Source organism: Lampetra planeri, chromosome 46 (genome assembly GCF_965212315.1).
Source record: "Lampetra planeri chromosome 46, kcLamPlan1.2.h2, whole genome shotgun sequence".
Classification (NCBI taxonomy): Eukaryota; Metazoa; Chordata; class Hyperoartia; order Petromyzontiformes; family Petromyzontidae; genus Lampetra; species Lampetra planeri.
In genome coordinates, this window is record NC_136152.1 from 3,418,332 (window position 1) to 3,442,851 (window position 24,520).

A 24,520-nucleotide genomic window follows, 5' to 3' on the forward strand; every position below is an offset into this window, starting at 1 on the left:
GTTCAACTTCTTTTGCACTGTACGTAGCCAACCGCGCTCATCGGAGATGCGGCAGGGAAGGGGAAAGAACAGACAAACTAAACATAACCAAGTCAGCTCTAAAGAATCGAGTTCGTCAATCTAAATGATGATTTAAAAGTGCAGCATCGCTCCAGTGGCTTCCCAACATCGGAGGGGAGGAGCGTTCCAGACGGCCGCAGAAGCGCGTCTTAAAGCGCCGCGCGATGCGGCCACCGCCCCATTTGCTTGAGCCCGCCACCGTCGGGTCCTGAGCCTGTGACGGACACTCCACATTCACGTGCCGAGGGCCAGTCGAGTCACGACAGAGCAACGCTCGCGCAGAGCAGAAGCTCACGGGGCAAAGCGCGCAAACCTCACGGCAGCCCCCCCCCCACCCCCTGTGCCCGTAGCGACACCCAACCCCCCACTCACTCCTCTCGCCTCCTCCTCCTCCTCTCCCCCCGTGCCCCTCGCCCATCTCAGGAGGGGAGGGGAGGGAGGAAAGCCGACGCTCATTTCCAGCCACCGGAGCCCGGGGGTTGTCACTCGCCCGAGTTTGCCCTCCTCTCTGTGCGAGCTGGACGCCAGCCGACCGCCAGCAGCATGCGGAACGTGGTGGTGCTTCTCGTGGTGATCGGTGAGTGGTGCCGCCGCCGCGTGCGAGTGGCTCAGAGTCGGCGGCGAAGAGACCCCTCACCCCCCCCCCCCCCCGTGTGTGGGCTTTGCGGGGCTGTTCGGGGCCAGCGCCGTTAGCGGGTAGCGCCGATTAAAGGGCCGGGCACTGCACACCAAGTGGGTGGGTGTTGTTACGCTCGGCCGCATTTGTCTCCCCAGTGGCGAGGTTTAAACAGATAATCGTAGCCGGTGTTCATTTGAGGCTGAGTCGACCTAGGGGGAGGCCCAGGACCGGTTCAGATAATCGTCACCGGTGTTGGCCGTGAGCGGGAATCGAACCCGTGTCGCCGGGCGCACTAACCGCTGCACCACCGCTCCCCACGCGCGCGTTGACAGCGGCTTCTCAGGGCTCAGGGCTCCCCACTTCGCTGCCCGACGACGTTTCCCGTTAGCTTGACGATGGGGGCTGTCGCTGCTGGAATGGGTTTAGCCTGACCCCTTGTGCTGCGCATCTTACAGCGTGCTTCAATAACATGTTAACACTTCTGAGAAATTGCAAGAAATGAGCCTCCTCCGGGCTCTGGAGACGACCTGGAGAAGATTCCAGGCACGCGTTGACAACGATGGCGAACACGAGCAGACTCTTTGACTGTTTGAAGCTATTGACATCACATTTGTTATAACGTTACAGTGTAGGTTTATTATCAGTTGTTTTAACATTAAAAATGATAGTCCCAGATCAGTGTTAACATGTTTTTGAAGCACCCCGTTTGTCCGCCCCGAGGCACGCGTCTGTTGAGAGACGCGGTTTCTGAGTGGCGCTGTCAGCCGCTTTCGAGCTCCCCACGCGAACCTTGTAAACAAAAACGGGCGAGTTAGCACATTTGTGAGATGTTGTTTAGCGGACATACTTGGCCCCTGCCACGTGAACGTGGAATGTCGACCCAAGTGGTCCAGGACCCGCCGACAGAGATGAGTGCCAGGAAACGCGTCCGGCGGCAGGACATCTCCCGCTTGTAGAAGTTGCGTAACATTTTTATTTTTATTTTTAAAAACCCCCACGCAACGCGAAACCCCGCCACCACATTTGACGATGAGACTTTGTGAGACCGCTGCGTGGTGTATTCTTCACAGCATGCGGCACGCGGGCCTCCGATTTCCCATTCACGTGTTCAAGGTGCAATGGTCTTTACTCCACGAGCATTTGTACTGTGTCCCGTTCACGTGCATTGTTTCTCAACGTTAAATGAGCAGAATTGTCACAATTTTGAAATAGGCGTCGGAGTGACGTTCATCACTCCCTTTGACTACTACTTGCCTGAGGGTTCTGGTGGAAATTCCACATTGCCATGGCTGGAGGGGGGGGGCAGTCTGTCCACAGAGCCAAGTGAAGGTGTTACTGTACGTCTAGTCAATGACAGTTTAATAATATACTTCTAAATATAATCTCCTTGTAAGAATAGACCATTTACATATTTCGTTTTACCAATTCGCGCCTGTTGATGTTCACTCTAAATGTTAATGTTACATTATTTTTACGCACGATATTTTAAGATAAACCATCTCGCGCCGTTCTTTGTTCCATTCACCGGGGGTTGGAAGACAGTCGGAAGAGCCCTGTAGCTGACCGAGAGAGAGATCCCTGCAGCTGAGAGACAGATAACCCTGTAGCTGACACAGAGAGAGAGAGAGCGCGCCCTATCGCTGCTGTCGATCAGACGAGATGCGCCTCGTAAACACTGCGGAGCGGGCTTGTTGCGCAGTGCTAGCGGATGGCGCAACTGCGCTTCAACGCAGCAGCACAAGAGAGCCACATCGTTCCCCAGTACACGGCGACAACGACGACGCCTACGGGTCAGAGAGCCAAGTCAAAAGCTGCGCGCTGGCGCCTTATCCACGCACGTAGTCTCGTGACCCGCATCTCCCTGGGGGTCAGGGTTGGTGGATCAGCGGCGCGCGCTTTGTGGAACTCCCGACCCGTAGAGGGTGCATCGTGGAGTTGCCATACGCCCCCCCCACCGCCCCCAGAAGAAGGCTGCAAGTGGACTGATAATGAATGATTAGTCGCCACCTGTTTACATCTGTGCGGGGGATATTGTGTTGCTCCCTCACGCGACTGGAGTGATCCGCTATTCTCCCAGTGACAAGAACACTCGTTGTTTATTGGTTGCAAACATCCCAACACACAACTCAATGTGGGATCCGACTGAACACGAGTCTCATAGCTGAGTGTGAGTCGCCTGAATAAATAAAGTAAGATTATGATCGTAAGCAAGCACCGTTAAGATGTTCATCGTTCATTTCGTTCGACGTTTCGCGCCACGCACTGTGAGTTCATCGTTCATTTCGTTCGACGTTTCGCGCCACGCACTGTGAGCTTCTTGTACGTACGTGGACATCCAGTTCCTGTGTGCAATTTCGATATGAATAGAAAGAGATTATAAAGAAATAGCTCAGCACAACGTTCAGTGTTCATTCACACGTGCCATGTCCAGTTCCTGAAAAAGCTGCCCCAGCACGTGGAGCGAACCGTCGGACAAAATCGTGCCCATGCGGCACGACCCGAAAACACATCGGAGAGCCGCGGTGTTTTCACTTCTTGTTGTTGTTTCTATTTACTTGCTAAAAAGTCCGAGGCTTGACCGCACCCTTATCTCACCAGAACCCCAAGCAGAGCGACAACCCCGAGGAGGTTTTGTTTACGAACCTCATGGGCGCGCCCCCCACTCGCCCCCCACTCGCCCCCCACTCGCCCCCCACTCGCCCCCCACTCGCCCCCCACTCGCCCCCCACTCGCCCCCCACTCGCCCCCCACTCGCCCCCCACTCGCCCCCCACTCGCCCCCCACTCGCCCCCCACTCGCCCCCCACTCGCCCCCCACTCGCCCCCCACTCGCCCCCCACTCGCCCCCCACTCGCCCCCCACTCGCCCCCCACTCGCCCCCCACTCGCCCCCCACTCGCCCCCCACTCGCCCCCCACTCGCCCCCCACTCGCCCCCCACTCGCCCCCCACTCGCCCCCCACTCGCCCCCCACTCGCCCCCCACTCGCCCCCCACTCGCCCCCCACTCGCCCCCCACTCGCCCCCCACTCGCCCCCCACTCGCCCCCCACTCGCCCCCCACTCGCCCCCCACTCGCCCCCCACTCGCCCCCCACTCGCCCCCCACTCGCCCCCCACTCGCCCCCCACTCGCCCCCCACTCGCCCCCCACTCGCCCCCCACTCGCCCCCCACTCGCCCCCCACTCGCCCCCCACTCGCCCCCCACTCGCCCCCCACTCGCCCCCCACTCGCCCCCCACTCGCCCCCCACTCGCCCCCCACTCGCCCCCCACTCGCCCCCCACTCGCCCCCCACTCGCCCCCCACTCGCCCCCCACTCGCCCCCCACTCGCCCCCCACTCGCCCCCCACTCGCCCCCCACTCGCCCCCCACTCGCCCCCCACTCGCCCCCCACTCGCCCCCCACTCGCCCCCCACTCGCCCCCCACTCGCCCCCCACTCGCCCCCCACTCGCCCCCCACTCGCCCCCCACTCGCCCCCCACTCGCCCCCCACTCGCCCCCCACTCGCCCCCCACTCGCCCCCCACTCGCCCCCCACTCGCCCCCCACTCGCCCCCCACTCGCCCCCCACTCGCCCCCCACTCGCCCCCCACTCGCCCCCCACTCGCCCCCCACTCGCCCCCCACTCGCCCCCCACTCGCCCCCCACTCGCCCCCCACTCGCCCCCCACTCGCCCCCCACTCGCCCCCCACTCGCCCCCCACTCGCCCCCCACTCGCCCCCCACTCGCCCCCCACTCGCCCCCCACTCGCCCCCCACTCGCCCCCCACTCGCCCCCCACTCGCCCCCCACTCGCCCCCCACTCGCCCCCCACTCGCCCCCCACTCGCCCCCCACTCGCCCCCCACTCGCCCCCCACTCGCCCCCCACTCGCCCCCCACTCGCCCCCCACTCGCCCCCCACTCGCCCCCCACTCGCCCCCCACTCGCCCCCCACTCGCCCCCCACTCGCCCCCCACTCGCCCCCCACTCGCCCCCCACTCGCCCCCCACTCGCCCCCCACTCGCCCCCCACTCGCCCCCCACTCGCCCCCCACTCGCCCCCCACTCGCCCCCCACTCGCCCCCCACTCGCCCCCCACTCGCCCCCCACTCGCCCCCCACTCGCCCCCCACTCGCCCCCCACTCGCCCCCCACTCGCCCCCCACTCGCCCCCCACTCGCCCCCCACTCGCCCCCCACTCGCCCCCCACTCGCCCCCCACTCGCCCCCCACTCGCCCCCCACTCGCCCCCCACTCGCCCCCCACTCGCCCCCCACTCGCCCCCCACTCGCCCCCCACTCGCCCCCCACTCGCCCCCCACTCGCCCCCCACTCGCCCCCCACTCGCCCCCCACTCGCCCCCCACTCGCCCCCCACTCGCCCCCCACTCGCCCCCCACTCGCCCCCCACTCGCCCCCCACTCGCCCCCCACTCGCCCCCCACTCGCCCCCCACTCGCCCCCCACTCGCCCCCCACTCGCCCCCCACTCGCCCCCCACTCGCCCCCCACTCGCCCCCCACTCGCCCCCCACTCGCCCCCCACTCGCCCCCCACTCGCCCCCCACTCGCCCCCCACTCGCCCCCCACTCGCCCCCCACTCGCCCCCCACTCGCCCCCCACTCGCCCCCCACTCGCCCCCCACTCGCCCCCCACTCGCCCCCCACTCGCCCCCCACTCGCCCCCCACTCGCCCCCCACTCGCCCCCCACTCGCCCCCCACTCGCCCCCCACTCGCCCCCCACTCGCCCCCCACTCGCCCCCCACTCGCCCCCCACTCGCCCCCCACTCGCCCCCCACTCGCCCCCCACTCGCCCCCCACTCGCCCCCCACTCGCCCCCCACTCGCCCCCCACTCGCCCCCCACTCGCCCCCCACTCGCCCCCCACTCGCCCCCCACTCGCCCCCCACTCGCCCCCCACTCGCCCCCCACTCGCCCCCCACTCGCCCCCCACTCGCCCCCCACTCGCCCCCCACTCGCCCCCCACTCGCCCCCCACTCGCCCCCCACTCGCCCCCCACTCGCCCCCCACTCGCCCCCCACTCGCCCCCCACTCGCCCCCCACTCGCCCCCCACTCGCCCCCCACTCGCCCCCCACTCGCCCCCCACTCGCCCCCCACTCGCCCCCCACTCGCCCCCCACTCGCCCCCCACTCGCCCCCCACTCGCCCCCCACTCGCCCCCCACTCGCCCCCCACTCGCCCCCCACTCGCCCCCCACTCGCCCCCCACTCGCCCCCCACTCGCCCCCCACTCGCCCCCCACTCGCCCCCCACTCGCCCCCCACTCGCCCCCCACTCGCCCCCCACTCGCCCCCCACTCGCCCCCCACTCGCCCCCCACTCGCCCCCCACTCGCCCCCCACTCGCCCCCCCCCCCCAGGCCGCTCACGCAGCGTCGTCCTCAAGGTGCCGGACGTTCCTCTCGTCACGGCCGCGCGCGCGATCGTCGTGAGCCGAGTGGAACCGGTGGGGAGGGGCAGACCCAGGCTGGGTTCACATTCGCATTGCCCGCTCGGCGTTGTTCATGGGCCCAGGAGTTGAAGAATGCAGTGGGGGGGGGCGTGAACCACTGGGCCAGACTACACAACGTACACGCAGGCGACGAAGACAAAGATCCCCCGTGTAGCATTTGAAGGCCGACAAAGCACAACAGCAGGCATTTTGTCTCCCCAAGTGCAAATGTTTACACATTCCACCAGCTACTTATTTAAGTCTGAATCGACCTAGGGGAGGCTCAGTAACTGTTCATATAATCATCACTAATTATTCGCCTTGAGCGGGAATCGAACTCGGGTCGCGGGGTTCACAGCGCATCGAGCTAACCGCTACTACACTACCCCCTCCCCCCCCACACACACGTGGACACACACACACACGTGGACGCACACACACACACGTGGACGCACACACACACACGTGGACGCACACACACACGTGGACGCACACACACACGTGGACGCACACACACACGCACGTGGACGCACACACACACACGTGGACGCACACACACACGCACACACACGCGGGTGTGATTATTCCAGGCCCGTGGGAATGGGAACGTGCCACCGCAGCGTGATGGTGGATGATTGTGCCCACAGTGAATTATCGCAGTGGTCTAGACGCGGCTGCTGTGATGGCGAGGGTGGGCGGCTAAGGGGTGGGGTGGGGTCTAACCAAGACTCGGAGACTCTGGAGATAATTAATTTGTTAAGCCAGCAGCAACCCCCACTCAAGTTTTCACTCCGTCTTTGAAATTCGAAATTTGTTTCAATTATAAAGATGTGTACTTTTAATTGATTAAAATATTTTACAGAAATTGGCTGCTGTGAATTTCCACATCGTAAGCGACTTTGTCGAGCTATAATTAAATTGTGGCCAGGTCGCTTCTGAAAAAGAAAACTAAAAACACAAACAATTTTTTTATTTTACCAGGTAAGGCCCACTGAGCTCTGTAACTCTTTTTCAGAAGCGACCTGGCACATCACAAATGACAACTCAACAAAATAGCTCATCATGTGGAAAATTGTAGCAGCCAAACACTCTCAAGGCATGTTTCTGAATGTGGAGGGAAAACCCGGATAATCCGGAGAAAAATCCACGGAACCACGGGGAGAGAGACACGCAAACTCCAAATATACAGCAGCAGGCGTCAGGGTCGGGATCGAACCCACGACCTCCTGTATACCAGGAGAGGTAGTTAACATCTCATAGCCACCGCGATGCTTATGAGAGAGAAAGACACGCAAACTCCAAATAAACAGCAGCAGGCGTCAGGGTTGAGATCGAACCCACGACCTCCTGCACACCAGGCGAGGTAGTTCAACAGAGCTATATAGCTCATCGAATTCCTGCAGTATAAAGAAATATTCTGATTCTGATTCATACATCAAGGACTGCGGAGCTTGATGAGGAATCTTGACCCGGCTGAGGTTCCTACTCCTTGCGCCTCTGAGTCGTCCTCTCTCTTTCAACGCGAGCGAATACCGCGCGTTACACGCTGACATTATTATTATATTCAGCGCTGTTTTGTTTCTCCCGCAAGGAGATATTCACGTACGGCGGTTGGATCATTGATCTCAGTATCCCTACCATCATGTTAGCGAGATGTTAACGATGTCGCCTGGTATGCAGGAGGTCGTGAGTCCGATCCCGACTCTGACGCCTGCTGTATATTTTGCTTGTCTCTCTCTCCCCACGCTCGCTTTGATTTTTCTCTGGGTCGTCCGGTTTTTACCTCCACATTTAGAAACGTGCATTTAGAGGATTTGGCTGCTGTATATTTCCACGTGATAAGCCGCTTCGTTGAGCTATCATCCGTGTCCAGGTCACTTCTGAAAAAAGAGCTACATAGCTCAGTGGGCCTTACCTGGTAAAATAAGAAATAGTTTCGTTTCGTTAACATCCACAAATTATCTAGCTATATGAGGTTTATTGGAAGTCAGGAATATTGATATTCAAAACGTGCTACAAATTATATTCCAGCCTTGCCATCGCCGTGAATGGAATTACATTCGCATTCTAAATTCTCAGAGTGCATTGGGCCATTTCGCGTCATAAATTGGACCCCATGAAGGCGATGTCATGAAAACGACCCTTTGACATCACCGGCGGGTGTTTGAAACCGACTTGTGGCCACGCGCGGAGGGCCATCCTCGGCCTCGCCACGTCGCGTCGCGTGGCATCACGGACATTTCACTCGGCACAGATTGGCGCACGCTTCGCTTGAGTGAAGGGCCGAATTGTCACGCCGTTTTACCTTTGATCGTTCTGTTGCGGTCACCGGTGAGCGTTCCGAGAAGGTCGAGCTAACAATTACAGCACCCCGGCTGATTCACAGGTGCCCGCTGATTCACAGGTGACGGCTGATTCACATGTGACGGCTGCCCCGCTAGGCACGACTCAAACGAGGATTGCCAAAAAAGCAGGGCCCCCTCTCCTGCCTTCTCCCCCCTTTACATTGGCCCAGCTGTGGGTCCAGCGGTGACGGCTGGTGGCGGCTTTCGATGCGTGGTGACGGCTTCATCTTTAAAGGTCAACAACAGGCGCCCAAACGAGGCTGGCACGTGGCCAGGGTGGATGGCTGAAGTGCCCCGATAAAGCCGCCGAGAGCTCCGTGCGGCCCAGCGTGTCCGCACACAGAGAAAGTGACCAGTCGCTTGCGTAGACACAGAGCTGTGTTGTTTGTTTGTTTGGCTGGCTGGGTGCCACCGTGGTGGCTAGGATATGTTAACTACCTCGCCTGGTATGCAGGAGTTCGTGGGTTCGATCCCGGCCCTGACGCCTGCTGTATAATTGGAGTTTGCGTGTCTCTCTTTCCGTGGTCGTGTGGATTTTTCTCCGGGTCCTCCGGTTTTCCCCTCCACGTTTAGAATCGACGTCACGCGTTTGGAGCATTTGACCGCTCTACATGTCCACGTGATAAGCCACTTTGTCGAGCTATCAGTTGTGGCACAGGTCGCTTGTGAAGAAGAGAGGACTCGGAGACAAATCCACGCAACCACGGGGGGGGGAGGGGGAGACACGCAAACTCCAAATATACAGCAGCAGGCGTCAGGGTCAGGATCGAACCCACGACCTCCTGTAGACCAGGAGAGGTAGTTAACATCTCATAGCCACCGCGATGATTATGAGAGAGACGCGCAAATTCCAGATATACAGCAGCAGGCGTCAGGGTCGGGATGGAACCCCCACGACCTCGTTGTATAAAAGCGAGGTAATTAACATATCCCCACAATAGCTTCAAACGGTCAAAGAGTCTCTCCCACTCATTCGCCATCGTCGTTGTCAACGCGTTGCCTGGAATCTTCTCGAGGTGGTCTCCAGAGCCCGGAGGAGGCACATTTCTCGCGGTGTTGTTGTTGCAATTTCTCGGAAGTGTGAACATTTTTATTGAAGCACCCCTGTATACGAAGATGTCATCGGCTAATTAATTCGTGTGTTTTATACTTCTGGGAGGAGACCGGAGCAATCGTGCGAGGGGGGAAACGGTCTACACCAACGTTGGAATCCAGCGAGAGCCACCACCTCTACCACCACCACTACCACCACCACTACCACCTCTACCACTACCACCACTACCACCACCACTACTACCACTACCACCACTACCACTACCACCACTACCACTACCACCACTACCACTACCACCACTACCACCACCACTACCACCACTACCACTACCACCACTACCACCACTACCACCACCACTACCACCACTACCACCACCACTACCACCACCACTACCACCACTACCACCACCACTACCACTACCACCACCACCACCACTACCACCACCACCACCCGCTTATTCATTCGCCTTCTCAGCAGCAGCAGCAGCAGCGACGAGGAGGCCGAGGAGGCGCTGGGAAGCCACATTCCTGCCCTGGGCGCCTCTTTGTCAAACCTGTGGCCGCTGCAGTTGTCAGGGAGGCAAAGCCCCCCGTGGTGGGGGGGTGGGGGGGGATAAAAGGGGGGCAGGGGGGGATGGAGGGGGGGGGCTACCTCCGATTTGGTTGCTGCGGCAACGCGGCCGACGCGACTGGGAGGGCACCACGCGCTCCGGTTGACGGAGGGCAGCAGTGAGCATCGGTGGGCTATGATGGGCTATGATGGGCTATGGTGGGCTATGATGGGCTATGATGGGCTATGATGGGCTCCGGTGGGCTATGATGGCTATGATGGGCTATGGTGGGCTCCGGTGGGCTCCGGTGGGCTATGATGGGCTATGGTGGGCTATGATGGGCTATGATGGGCTATGGTGGGCTATGATGGGCTATGGTGGGCTATGGTGGGCTATGATGGGCTATGATGGGCTATGGTGGGCTATGATGGGCTATGATGGGCTATGGTGGGCTATGATGGGCTATGGTGGGCTATGATGGGCTATGGTGGGCTATGATGGGCTATGATGGGCTATGGTGGGCTATGATGGGCTATGGTGGGCTATGATGGGCTATGGTGGGCTATGGTGGGCTATGATGGGCTACGGTGGGTTATGGTGGGCTATGGCGGGCTATGATGGGCTATGATGGGCTATGATGGGCTATGATGGGCTATGGTGGGCTATGATGGACTATGGTGGGCTATGGTGGGCTATGATGGGCTATGATGGGCTATGGTGGGCTATGATGGGCTATGGTGGGCTATGATGGGCTATGGTGGGCTATGGTGGGCTATGATGGGCTATGGTGGCTACGGTGTGCCGATGAGTCTTGCTTGGGGTGGAACCCGTCCACCAGTGGTCTATGGCTGCTGCTGCTGCTGGTGTTGTCAGTGCGTGCCACATTTTGCTCAAATGAATTGCGGTGGTGACCCAAGACAAGACGGGCCACAGTGCACCTATAATAGTTTTTTTACCCTTTTTTTCTGGCAAAAAAACTGAAACCTCTTTACAAGGAATCATGTTTGCATTAACCACAATACTTGCAGTCAGAATGCAAACAAAAAACACACTGATAATGTATAACATTGTCCTTTGTTGCCAGAAAAAATGGTAAAAAAAACTATTATTATATTTTGCTACTGGCAAAGGAGGCCTCATGATGTAAACACAGTGCACCTCTTCACGAAATGCATGATGGGGGTGGTGGTGGTTGTTAGTGTGGTGCACATGGCAAGAGAGTAATTGTTGGTGGTGTGCTCCTTACGTCTCTGTGCGCCCCCTTAAAAACCAGCGACAGCGCACAAAGAGCGCCGGTTTAACACGCAGAAGGGGACTTTCGCGACCACCATCATCCACAATACAGCTGCTCTGGGTTAGGTCGCGTACGTCCAATGCTGTGGATTTTCTCTCCAGCACACAGCCGGTGTGCGGCACTCGTAACGAATGGGCACGTTCTGTTGACGTGACTAAACCCTTCACTGACCGGCTGGGTCGGGTGGTGGCGGGTTTAACGACACAGTCACATAGCTACAGTCACGTGGCGTGCCAGGCTGGTAAAAGGTGTTTGCGGGTCTGCGGCTGAGTGTTTAGTGTTGTCGTTGTTGTCTTTCCCTCGAACCTCCGGTTAGCACGGGTTGGCTACGTACGGTGCGAAAGAAGTTCAACACACGTGCGCACACACACACACATCAGCAGAGGGTGGTGCAGCAATATCCACCCGTGCACCGCGCGTCATCCCCGATTGACCGGCACGGGTGACGGTCAAAAGCCACCACGACCCGCAGGTCGTGGGGGGGCCCGCCTGCTGCTGTTGTACATTTGGGGTTTGCGTGTCTCTCTCTCTCCCCGTGGCCGCGTGGATTTTTCTCCGGGTCCTCCGGTTTTCCCCTCCACATTTAGAATCAACACCACTACGCGTTTAGAGTGTTTGGCCGATATAAATGTCCACGTGATGATAAGCCACTTCGCTGAGCTATCATTTGCTATCACCAGGTCGCTTCTGAGAAAAAGCCACGTAACTCAGTGGGCCGTACCTTGTGAGATAAAACATCGTTTAATCTTGATTTGACATCGTTTAGTTTATAGGTTAGTTTAGCACGGTGCCTGGGGGAAGGAAGCCATGACCGCAAGATCAACAAACTTGATTTGAAGCTTTCGTGACTGCAGGAATCCATACTCTTTGGTTCTTTCGGTAAAGTCACGTAGGTAGAAATAAAATAAAACAAATCACGGCGTTTCGATCGCAACACAAGCGTACGTCATCAGGCAAAAAATAGTGATGACGGACGCTTTTGTTGCGTCCGAAACGTCGTGATTTCTTTCATTTTATTTCTACCCACGTGACTTTACCGAAAGAACCAAGGAGTAATGACGCGATCGCTTTATCTTGTAGATATGAGCCTGGGTCGTGTGTCCTAGCCTGTCCAACAAGTGTCGGAAGTTTAACACGTCGGCTTTCGTGACCAATATCATCCATAATACACTTTTATGGGGGGTTAGATCGCGTTATTAGGTTAGATCGCGATCGAACGCCCCCAAAAAAACTGTATTATGGACGAGTCTGAAGCTAATAAGTGCAGAGAATGTAAAGTTTATATTTCCCACGAGAAAGAAGCCTCTCTCGCTCTGTCTTGCGCGGCAATGGATATCACCTTGCCAATGTAATTGGACCTCCACAGCCTGGCCATCAAAATCTCTCCTCCTGTTGCAGAGGGCAGCGGTGTTAACGAGCGGCTCCTGCTGCGCGGATGTTATCTTGCTGTGGTCTGGGACTGTTGTGTTTGATGCCGTGCCCAATCTCGATAAATCGGACTTGTTTGAATAATAATTTATTTGCATTGTCTCACTTCCTTGCCCATTATTCTCTCTCTTGTGTTCCGTTTGTTTGTTTCTTTGTTGTACTGTCTGCTCCACCACACTACACCTTAATCTCCACCACCCCGCAACCTCCAGCACACCCCACCACAACCTCCACCACAACCTCCACCACACCACACCACAACCTCCACCACACCACAACCTCCACCACACCACAACCTCCACCACACCACAACCTCCACCACACCACACCACAACCTCCACAACCTCCACCACACCCCAACCTCCACCACACCACAACCTCCACCACACCACAACCTCCACCACACCACACCCCGACCTCCACCACACCACAACCTCCACCACACCCCAACCTCCACCACACCACAACCTCCACCACACCACACCCCAACCTCCACCACACCCCAACCTCCAGCACACCCCACCACAACCTCCACCACAACCTCCACCACACCACACCACAACCTCCACCACACCCCAACCTCCACCACACCCCAACCTCCACCACACCACAACCTCCACAACCTCCACCACAACACACCCCAACCTCCAACTATTCGCATGCCTATCAATTAGTGTCAATTTGTTATTCCGAGTGAAAAGTCGCTCACCAGAAGACGTCTTGTGTGTTACATTGACTTTATTACATGTGTTACATTGACTTTATTACATGTGTTACATTGACTTTATTACATGTATTACATTGACTTTATTACATGTATTACATTGACTTTATTACATGTATTACATTGACTTTATTACATGTGTTACATTGACTTTATTACATGTATTACATTGACTTTATTACATGTATTACATTGACATTATTACATGTGTTACATTGACTTTATTACATGTGTTACATTGACTTTCCATCATGCCCCGCGGTGTGAAGTGCAGTCACCAGCCCTTAATCCCTCTCCCGCCTCTCGGTTGATGTGCTAACGAAGAAGGGCCATTCCCAGAAACGTCGCAGTGTTTCTGACGAGTGTGTTGAGTTGTTGTTGTTTATTGTGCTTGTACCACCGCCACCGTCAACAGCGGCACCAACTAACCATTGCGCCACAGTGCCAGCATCACGTTACAGACACCTCGTAAATTCATAGACACGTGCCATTGTAATGTCACCAAATCGATGTTTTGCCCCCCACCACTCCTCCTTCCGCATCTCTCTTTCTCCCGAACCTCCCACAGTGTTGGTGTCGTGGTGCTCCGCCGCTCCAGACTACAATTACGACGACGACGACGAGACGACGCAGGAGCCTGACGTGTGCGGCAGCTGCCACGTGAACGCCACGTGCATGACCAAGGACGAGGCCCTCAAGTGCGTCTGCAACAAGGGCCTCTCCGGGAACGGGAAGAGCGCCTGCCGAGGTGACGCGAAAGCTCGGCGGTCGTGCTTGTGATTCCACTTCGTCTTCCTGGCTGATCGTGATGGAGCTGTCTGACTGATTGTGGGGGAGCTGTCTGACTGATTGTGGGGAGCTGATTGATCGTGGGGGAGCTGTCTGACTGATTGTGGGGAGCTGTCTGACTGATCGTGATGGAGCTGTCTGACTGATTGTGGGGAGCTGACTGATTGTGGGGAGCTGTCTGACTGATTGTGGGGAGCTGACTGATTGTGGGGTGCTGTCTGACTGATTGTGGGGGAGCTGTCTGACTGATTGTGGGGGAGCTGTCTGACTGATTGTGGGGAGCTGACTGATTGTGGGGTGCTGTCTGACTGATTGTGGGGGAGCTGTCTGACTGATCGTGATGGAGCTGTCTGACTGATTGTGGGGGAGCTGTCTGACTGATTGTGGGGAGCTGTCTGACTGATCGTGATGGAGCTGTCTGGCTGATTGTGGGGGAGGTGTCTGACTGATTGTGATGGAGCTGTCTGACTGATCGTGGGGGAGCTGTCTGACTAATCGTGGGGGAGCTGTCTGACTGATCGTGGGGGAGCTGTCTGGCTGATTGTGGGGGAGGTGTCTGACTGATCGTGATGGAGCTGTCTGACTGATTGTGGGGGAGCTGTCTGACTGATCGTGGGGGAGCTGTCTGACTGATCGTGGGGGAGCTGTCTGACTGATTGTGGGGAGCTGTCTGACTGATTGTGGAGAGCTGTCTGACTGTGGGGAGCTGTCTGACTGATCGTGGGGAGCTGTCTGACTGACTGCGTGGCAAGGCACTGCCCTCTGTCTATTCCACAAGGCCTGTACCACGTGTTATACGGACGCGCGGTCGATACCCATCCAAGCACTATCCGGGCTCAACCCTCGCTTAGCTGTTGAGATTTGACGAGACAGGGTGCATCCCACGTGATTCAGGCAGAGGCTTCCAATGGGTAACACATTCTCAACGGTGATCCTCCCGTGTCACTGGTTTTGCCACGCCGAGTCCTTCCTGTTGGCTTCTGACACATATTTTTTGGTATTTCACCAGGTAATGCCCCCACTGAGCTATGTATAGCTCTTTTTCACAAGCGACCTGGTTATCACAAATGATAGTTCAACGAAGTGGCCTATCGTCATGCGGAAATTTACAGCGGCCAAATGCTCCGAACGCGTGATGTCGATTCTAAATGTGGAGGGAAAAACTGGAAGGCTCGGGGTGAAATCCTCGCGACCACGGGGAGAACACGCACCCTCCAAATACACAGCAGGAGAAGTCAGGGTCGGGATCGAACTCACGATCTCCTGCGTACCAGTCGAGGGAGTTAACGTCTCGCCACCGCGGCGGCCCCATTCGATGCGGGACACAATCTGGGCGCTTTGGTCATTTGGGCACCCCCCTCCCACTCCACCCCCCGGCCCATCCTTGACCCTGTCCGTGCGTGAACCCCCCCCCCCGCCCCGCCACGACCCCACACAGACAACGACGAGTGCCGGCTTGACGTGGAGATGCTGTGCGGCACGGGCACCAGCTGCTTCAACACCTTCGGCAGCTTCTACTGCCGCTGCGCCGCGGGCTACCTCCCGTCCAGCGGCAAGCGCGACTTCGAGCCCAACGATGGAACGACGTGCGCAGGCGAGGCTCGTGCCCTACCACCGTCGTCATCCACGCGGTTCGAGCCAGGCGGCCACCCTGGCTAATCTCTTCCTCCCTTAGTTTCAGTTCCCTTCCCCGAGCCATTGGTGGAAAATTCGCAATCCACGTTCCACGCCGCCACCGCACGGCCAAGCGGTCGCGCGTTCAGCTCGCGTTGCAGTGTTGCAGCAGTTCGACACCAGCGGCCACCCTGGTTATTCTATTTTTTTCCTTCCTTTGGTTTTAGTTCCCTTCCCTGAGCCGTTGGTGGAACAATCCACTTTTGCGGAGAGTCAATTTCTCTTACGGGTCTCTCACTGTCGTCAGGATCGGGAGTGAACCCACGACCTCCTGTATACCAGGCGAGGTAGTTCACATCTCCTAGCCACCGTGGCCCATCCACCCCGCCCGCGCTACGGCGCTGATCCGATGCTGTGCGATGCTGCTGTGCGCCCCGCAGATGTGGACGAGTGCGCTGGGGGAACCACAGCGTGCGGTGCCGGAGCCTCATGCGAGAACCGGCCAGGGGCCTTTGCGTGCCGCTGCCTGGACGGATACGTGGCCACCAACGGCACGGAGCCCTTCCAGCCCGGGCGGGACGGAACGTTCTGCGTCCGCGTGGCTACGTTGCAGCCTCCAACCACAAGGCCTCCATCGACAAGGCCTCAAACTACAAGGCCTCCAACGACAAGGCCTCCATCAACAATGACTCCATCAACAATGACTCCAACAACAATGCCTCCATCAACAAGGCCTCCAACCACGAGGCCTCCATCAACAATGCCTCCATCAACAATGCCTCCAACAACAATGCCTCCAACAACAATGCCTCCATCAACAATGCCTCCATCAACAATGCCTCCATCAACAATGCCTCCATCAACAATGCCTCCATCAACAAGGCCTCCAACCACGAGGCCTCCAACAACCAGACCATCAATCTTCCCGCCACGACCCGCCACACAAGCGACCACCAAGCCTTCCTTGAGTCCGACAGACAAGGGGGCGGCGATGGTGGATGCGTCACTCACAGGTGCCCTTAGGCCGTCGTAAATTCGTCCCCGAACCCAAACGTTGTTTGCTGCATTTGGTACAATAACTCAAATGGCATCACACGCGGCAGAGTCCGATGTGAAATACAGTAGCGGCGGAGACGGCATCGCCTTCCTTTGCGACGATAGACCTGCGCCGTCAGAACGGTGCGAATGCCAAATGTCTTAAATTATTATTGTTATGACAAAGTTGCCATAAGGTGCTCATCAAAGATGGCGGGCGTGATGCTGGCCCCCTTGCGTGTCGCCGTGCCGGTCTTCATAGGTGCTGCTCGGTAACAGCACTTGCCCCAACAGCCTGTTAAACACTATATGGGGGATCTTTGCCTGTGTGTGTGTGCTTCTATACCGCCCCTCCGCTGCGTAGACCTGGACTGCAACGCGCCCCCCGAGCTGAACGGGACGCGCGTGAAGCAAGTGGGCAAGGGACCTGGTGCCACCGCTCACTACAGATGCATCGATGAACCGGAGGCGCAGGTCGGACAGTGGAGCCTCGTGTGCAGCACAAATGGGACCTGGCAAGGACAGCCGTTCTTGTGCTCAGGTACACCCAGGGAATAATTCACGTCATGTGCACAGGTACACCCAGGGAATTCACGTCATGTGCACAGGTACACCCAGGGAATAATTCACGTCATGTGCACAGGTACACCCAGGGAATTCACGTCATGTGCACAGGTACACCCAGGGAATAATTCACGTCATGTGCTCAGGTACACCCAGGGAATTCACGTCATGTGCACAGGTACACCCAGGGAATAATTCACGTCATGTGCACAGGTACACCCAGGGAATTCACGTCATGTGCTCAGGTACACCCAGGGAATTCACGTCATGTGCACAGGTACACCCAGGGAATAATTCACGTCATGTGCACAGGTACACCCAGGGAATTCACGTCATGTGCACAGGTACACCCAGGGAATTCACGTCATGTGCTCAGGTACACCCAGGGAATTCACGTCATGTGCACAGGTACACCCAGGGAATTCACGTTATGTGCACAAGTACACCCAGGGAATTCACGTCTTGTGCTCAGGTACACTCAGGGAATTCACGTCATGTGCACAGGTACACTCAGGGAATTCACGTCATGTGCACAGGTACACCCAGGGAATTCACGTCATGTGCACAGGTACACCCAGGGAATTCACGTTATGTGCACAAGTACACCCAGGGAATTCACGTCTTGTGCTCAGGTACACCCAGGGAATTCACGTCATGTGCACAGGTACACTCAGGGAATTCACGTCATGTGCACAGGTACACCCAGGGAATTCACGTCTCACTCATTACCTCGCTACTGATCTCGCCATGGAGCATGAACCATCACGTGAACCCCGGTCATCCTCGCAGCAGCAGTGGCTTTTGGGTAACCATCGAACAAAGGCGGTGGTCACCGCATCATCGCGCTGCGCTTTCAGATGCGCTTCTGCGGCCGTCTGGAACGCTCTTCCTTCTGATATTAGGAAGCCACTGGAGCTGTGCTCTTTTAAATCATCATCGAGATTGAAAACTAATTTGTTGCGAACTGCTTTTGTGTTTAGTTTGTTGTCCTCCCCCCGCACCTCCGATTAGCACCATTGGCTACGTACGCTGCGAAATAATCTTTCGTGACTGCAGGAATCCATACTCTTTGGATGTCTAAAATTCCCTCACACCGGCGGTGAGCAAAGTTTCGACCCTTCCTTTTGACCAGTCACGTGACCGACGCGATGGCGTCGTGGCCTCGTCCCCCAGCGGTGGATTGACAGCAGAGGGCTGTGAATCAACATTTTTTGTTGGAACCATCGCAGATGCAGCCATCGGGAGTGGGTGGTGGGCGGGGGAATGGAAGCCGGCTTGGCCTCACGTGTCGGGGCGGGGGGGGACGCTCTTCCCACAGGTGCGCGGAAATCACCGAGCGGCGCTAAAGTGGCCGGCGTCTTGGCGCTCGTCGTCGCCGCTGCTGCGTCGGCCGTAGCCGGGCTCGTGTTCCTCAAGAAAAGGTGAGGGATCGCCTCCACCGCACGCGCCCGAGGGAGTCTGTGCTGAAGCTAAACTAACTCGACTGCACACTCTGGGAATTTGGAATGCGAATTGAAATCCCGTCACGGCGATGGAAAGACTGGAATATAATTAGTGGAAATTTTTAATATAAACGTTCCTGACTTCCAATAAACCTGATCATTTGTGGATTTTAACTAAACTAAAACTTGTTTTATTTTACCAAGGAAGGTGGCTTATCATCATCGCCGCGTGGAAATGTACAGCAGCCAAATACTCTAAACGCCGCGTGACGTTGATTCTAAACTTTGAGGGAAAAACCGGAAAAAATTCCACGCGACCACGGGGAGAACATGCAAACTCCGAATATACAGCAGCAGGCGTCACGGTCGGGATCGAACCCACAACCTCGTGTATACCAGGCGAGGTAGTTAACGTCTCACCGCCTGTGGCGCCCTGTATCGTGGGGGCGGTAACGGTGGCCGAGAGGGCCGAGAGGGCCTGGTGGGAGCGCGTCCGCCACCTGTTGCAGGAGCTCGCGGTTCGAATCCTGCAGGCCGCTATGGGTTAATAGCGCGGCCGTGTCCGGCGTAAACCCTGACTGCGCTACGCCGCGCCGTGCGTTAAAAGGCCCCCTGATGGCATTCTAAACGAGTAGGCCCCATACGCGCTCCGCTGTCGCGGTTCAGGTTTTTGTCAAAATTTGGAAAATGACGCCAAAAGTTCCCTGGATTCGATGACGCGGAGCAGCGACGTCGCCCCCCTACTGGGAGACTACCGCACACCGCGTGTCTGTGAAACGCAGCGCCCTCGTGACAGCCTTGCGCTACACGAATGGCAAGAAACACCAACTCCATTGAATTTCTATTAGTTAGGAGGCTGTGCGCGCACGTGCGTATTCGCGTGATGCCGTGCGTGTGTGTGTGTGCGCGTGTGCATAATGGGGAGCGGTGGCGCAGTAGTCAGTGCACTGTGCCTCCAACTCGGAGACTCAAGTTCGAGTCCCGATCACAGTCAAGATCGGTGACGATTATCTTAACTGGTCCTGGGCCTCCCCGAGGTCGACTCAGTCTGAAATGAGTACCTGGTGCGGTGCCCAAACATCAACAATGGGGAGACAAAGGCTCGCTAACAGCACTTGCCCCTACAGTCTGTTGAGGCTATACGGGGGATCTTTTCCTCTGGTTGCCAGAGTTTCGCTGGCAGTGCAGATTCATTTGTGACGGGCAGTGGAGTGGTGATTAGTGCCCTGCACTATGAATCCGACCCCAGAGTCATGGCTAACATCAGTACGACGATCGGTACTAGGAAGACAAAGGTGTCCAGGTGTGATCTCGGCCAAGTCTTTCACACCCGTCTCCATGGGTGCTCGCTAACAGCACTTGCCCCTACGGCGTAGGAGGCAATGAAGGGATATCCGTGACGTTCTATTTGCGTGCGTTGCACCGGTGCCGACGTGCCTATGTGTTAACTTGCGTACAATGTGTTGTGCTCAACAGTTATGCGCACAAGTGTTCACGCGTGCATGCTGCATGTGACATCCCGTGGCATGCGTAAGACAAACACCGAAACACTTCATGGGAACACAAAAGCGTCGTGGTTCTTCTCGCAGAGGGCTTTCGCGGCACCTCAGTCCGGCTCTTTGAGCACCAGCACGCCCAGCGAATCCGCACCGCATGATGCGGGCGCCTTAAAGTCGGCCTGGGTGGACGGAGGCAACGACGTCCATCACGGACAGCCCACGCCGAGTGCTCTCACAGCACAAAGCTTGCACAGCAGCAGCAGCAGCTCGGACGCTAACGCGGGTTAATGAACCCAGCCTGTCTGTACGTAGCGACTAACCCGGCTTTAACTCGGACCATCGTAGAGGGTCCAACTAACCTCGACTAACTGGGCGAGCGACGACTGAGCTCAACGAGAAACTTCGTTTTGACAAAAGCCGACGGACGAATGACCTTGGGGGCTGCCGCGATAACGCGACGCTGGGATGTATCGTACGCACGCGCGTGCGTTGAACTTCTTTCGCGCCGTACGTAGCCGACCGAGCTAATCGGAGGCGCCGTGCCGTCCGTTCGGCAATGAATCCTCGTGCCCCGGTCGGCGCAACGCGAACTTTTTTTCGCCGGTCAAATTTTCCCGACTCGTCGTCGATTATTTTGGGCTCGGCCTTTGCCGTCAGTTACCGTTCACCGCTCGACGCGCGAGACAATTCAACGTCCCGGCGACGTCGTTGTCCCGACGCTGGAGTTTGACGCAGGTTTCGAACCGTCGCTCGATTCGCGCTCTCCATTTAGTATTGAGAAATTTTTTCTTCGACTTCACCGGTGAGCCGAAATCGTCAACCGATCGGTGGCGTTGTGAAACGCTCGTACACCTGACGCGCATCATCATGCTGGTTTTAGTTTCGCCCAGGCGAGAACTCGGGAGACGGGGGGTGGATCTCAAGACGGGGAGGAGGGGGGTCGATCGTTTGGTTGTGTTGAGCGGCGGATGCCCTCGATGGCACATGGTTTGGGCTGGGCCGTTGTGTGGTCAAACCCAAAATATAAATCAGGAATTGTCATTAAATACTTAACTTTTTAACCGTAATTAAAAAAAGTATGCCAATTAAAGATCTAAGAAGTATCCATTGAATGAGCGCTTTGTTTTCTGGATACATTTACGGCGCGGTGGTTGCACTACGTTTTCTGACGGCACGCGCGTTACGAAGCTGCAATTATTAAAAAACTCACGGCGGGGTTATTTGGGGGTAGACTCCAGTCGGAGAACTCTCGACCGTAAATCAGGGGACAAAAACAAGACGCTAAGTGATATTCCCTGGCGGAGTTAAGGGAAACAGACGTAGCGACGACTCTCACGTCCAGAAATGTCTCGGCCGCCGCCGGCCCAATCTCGACAAAAACCGACATCGTGGCAACCCCCAACGCTCAGCCTGACCACAACAACCCAGCCGCACTTCCGACACTGACCCAATACCATCGCCACACTAAACCCACCGAGCTAAACTGATCGAATAACCCGGACTAAACCCACCCCCCGCCAACTAACACCGGCCACGAGCGATCCTGCTCACCGCTCCGCACCTATTGTGTGTGCGTGCGTGCCCGTGCGTGCGTGCCCGTGCGAGCCAGGAGATGCCCTGAAGGCAACAGGTACGACGTAGAGTCGTCGCGAAAGCTCGCTTTCCCCAGCGGCACCGCCGCTGCCGTCGCCGCCGCCTCGTCGAGCCGGGTCTGGAAAGCACCATCGTTGCATGGGTAGGGCAGCACCCCCAACCCCCCCAGCCCAAACCCCAGCCCCCGTGGCTCCCTCCGCTCTGACCCTTGACCTGGGCTATCGCTATGTGGCGCGGGCACCACCTGAGCACGCGTCGGGGTGCCATGTGCGGCGTGCTCGCGGAAACCGACATCGTCACACCGAGCGGGGACACTCAGCGATGCTTGGCAGTGGCTGCTCGTGTGAATTTGGTCCTCGTGTGTGTAATTAATGTCCAGCGTTATGGTACGCTATTCGCGTGAATAGACTACACATTGGTTTTAAAAAAAAGTATTATTATGCTGCTGTTGCTGTTGCTGCGTTGGCAGTGGTACACGAATTACAAAAACAACGGGGCACAAATCGTCAACACCGCCGTGGCCTCGAAGGGAAAGACAAACAATAGGGGCATGACAGGAAGCGGGCCTTCCTCGTGGCACGTACAGCAGCCCTCGCGGTGCAGAAGGGTCATTTCTTTCCTTTTAAGGCCACGCAGCCATTTATTGACGGGTGCGTTGAGTTTTTTTTTGCATATATAGAAGTTCGGTTAGGGTCATTATAGAGAGACACAATAGCCAGTGTTCATATCGCGACGGTTTATCGGTTTATCGACTTCTCGAGAAGTATTTGAATCTGGCCGGATGTAAGATTACGATGTGGACAATAACAATTAGGAGTCAACACGGCCCAACTTCCCTCTGCGACCAATACATTGAGCAGCACTTTGTGGGCCGGCAAACGTGGGTTGTCCCACGAATCAACCTGCCCCTGCCATGGGAATGTGGAGTGTCCACGTTTGGCTCCGGGCTCAGCAATGGAGATGAGCTCGTATGAGCAGAAAGTCTCCCCCACGTCTCTATCTTGGGATGTGAGACGCGACAAAGCCACTGAACAAAGACGCTCACCTACAAAGCGGCGCTTTCAGATGCGCTTCTGCGGCCGTCTGGAACGCTCTTCCGTCTGATATTAAGACGCCACTGGAGCTACTCACTTTTAAATCATAATCTAGATTGACAAACTCATTTCATTAGAACTGTTTTACGTGATTAGTTTGTTGTCCTTTCCCCGCACCTCCGATTAGCGCGGTTGGCTACGTACGGTGCGAAGTAAGTTCAAAGTGCATGCGTACACAATGGCCAGCGAGCTTGCACGTGCCGTACCATTGTGTCTGTAATGTCCACTTCACAGCAGCCGGCTTACTTTGGTGATCACACCGCCGTCGTCATCTTCAGCCATGACCTCTCCACTGCTGGATGAAGGCCTTCTCAAGCTGCCGCTAATCCGATGAAATCGCTCCGTCTCCACTGCGGAGGTCTCCGTGCTGCTTTCGTTTCACGCCGGTGGCGTGTTTCGTTTGCAGCAGACCTGACGCGGTGTTGTTGCAAAGAGTTCACCGTGCGTGCGTGCGCGCGCGATGGGCGCACTCGTGACGGACTCGACTCACAGGAGTCCAATAATTCTACGGTGTTGGCGTGGGAAACAAATCCGGGGCTCGGCACGCTAAAAATACCACATCGCTTTGCCATCTCACTCGTGCACCCCTGGGGAGTCTGCACGTTGCAGCTTTGCGTGGTGCCAGTGTTCACGCCGGCATTTGTAACAATTAAAAAAAACGTTACGGACAACTGGATTCACAAACAACAACAACAATAACAAAAAACAATTGTTCCGATTGTAGCTAAGGTCACGTGGGTTGACGTGGCCACAAAAAAACCCACCGACGATGCATCTAAGTGGAGCTCTGGGCAGGTCCAAGACGCTGCGATGAGACGTGCAGCCTCATGCTCCGTAAAGGGGCAGTGCTAACAACAACAAAACACGAAGGCACCTCGAATAAGCCATCGCAGAATTATTCTAATAAAGTGCAATCTAAATTTACAGAGCGCCTTCACTCAAGGCGCTTGACACGGTTCACAAAAACGGTGACACGGAGCGGAGTGGTGCCGTTGTCAGGGGACGACTTACGGCGGAACGGGGAACGAGTGGCAGCAGCGATAGGGGGGTGCTTAGGGGGTCACGAAAGGGCTCCGGGGGAGGGATGGAGAGGGGTGGAGGGGCGAGGGGAGGGAAGAGAATGGACGATAGAGAAGAGGTGAGGCTTCAAGAGAGGAACGGAGGGAGGTTAAGGAGGGGGACTGGTGGGGTGAGTGCTGTTTGTGAGTAGCACCAACTGAAGGGGGTGGGTGGCCAGCACTACGCCCAGCCACCTTCTGTCTCCCTAGTGGCGATGTTTGACACACGAGGTACTCGTTTGATGCTGAGGGCACCACGGTTGCGAGGTGTTAACCACCTGGCCTCGTATGCAGGAAGTCGTGGGTTCGATCCCGACCTAGACACCGGCATATTTGGAGTTTGCA

The 24,520-nt window shown here is 57.0% G+C and overlaps 1 protein-coding gene across 3 annotated transcripts in view; it reads left to right on the top strand.

Annotated features, from left to right (window-relative positions):
- Positions 1 to 294: 294 nt before the first annotated feature.
- Positions 295 to 24,520, top strand: part of LOC144733330 (uncharacterized) — a 30,670-nt gene continuing 6,444 nt past the window's right edge. Inside the window, exons 1-7 of one of the 3 annotated variants that reach the window (XM_078615173.1) lie at positions 295 to 637; positions 14,056 to 14,235; positions 15,715 to 15,870; positions 16,331 to 16,903; positions 17,290 to 17,466; positions 18,808 to 18,910; positions 22,040 to 22,165. In XM_078615173.1, coding sequence (XP_078471299.1) covers positions 604 to 637; positions 14,056 to 14,235; positions 15,715 to 15,870; positions 16,331 to 16,903; positions 17,290 to 17,466; positions 18,808 to 18,910; positions 22,040 to 22,165 — 1,349 coding nt within the window. In that variant the 5' untranslated portion in view covers positions 295 to 603. Of the gene's footprint in view, positions 638 to 14,055; positions 14,236 to 15,714; positions 15,871 to 16,330; positions 16,904 to 17,289; positions 17,467 to 18,807; positions 18,911 to 20,407; positions 21,705 to 22,039; positions 22,166 to 24,520 lie in introns of those variants that run through there. The other 2 variants (XM_078615174.1, XM_078615175.1) reach the window with 2 other exon arrangements.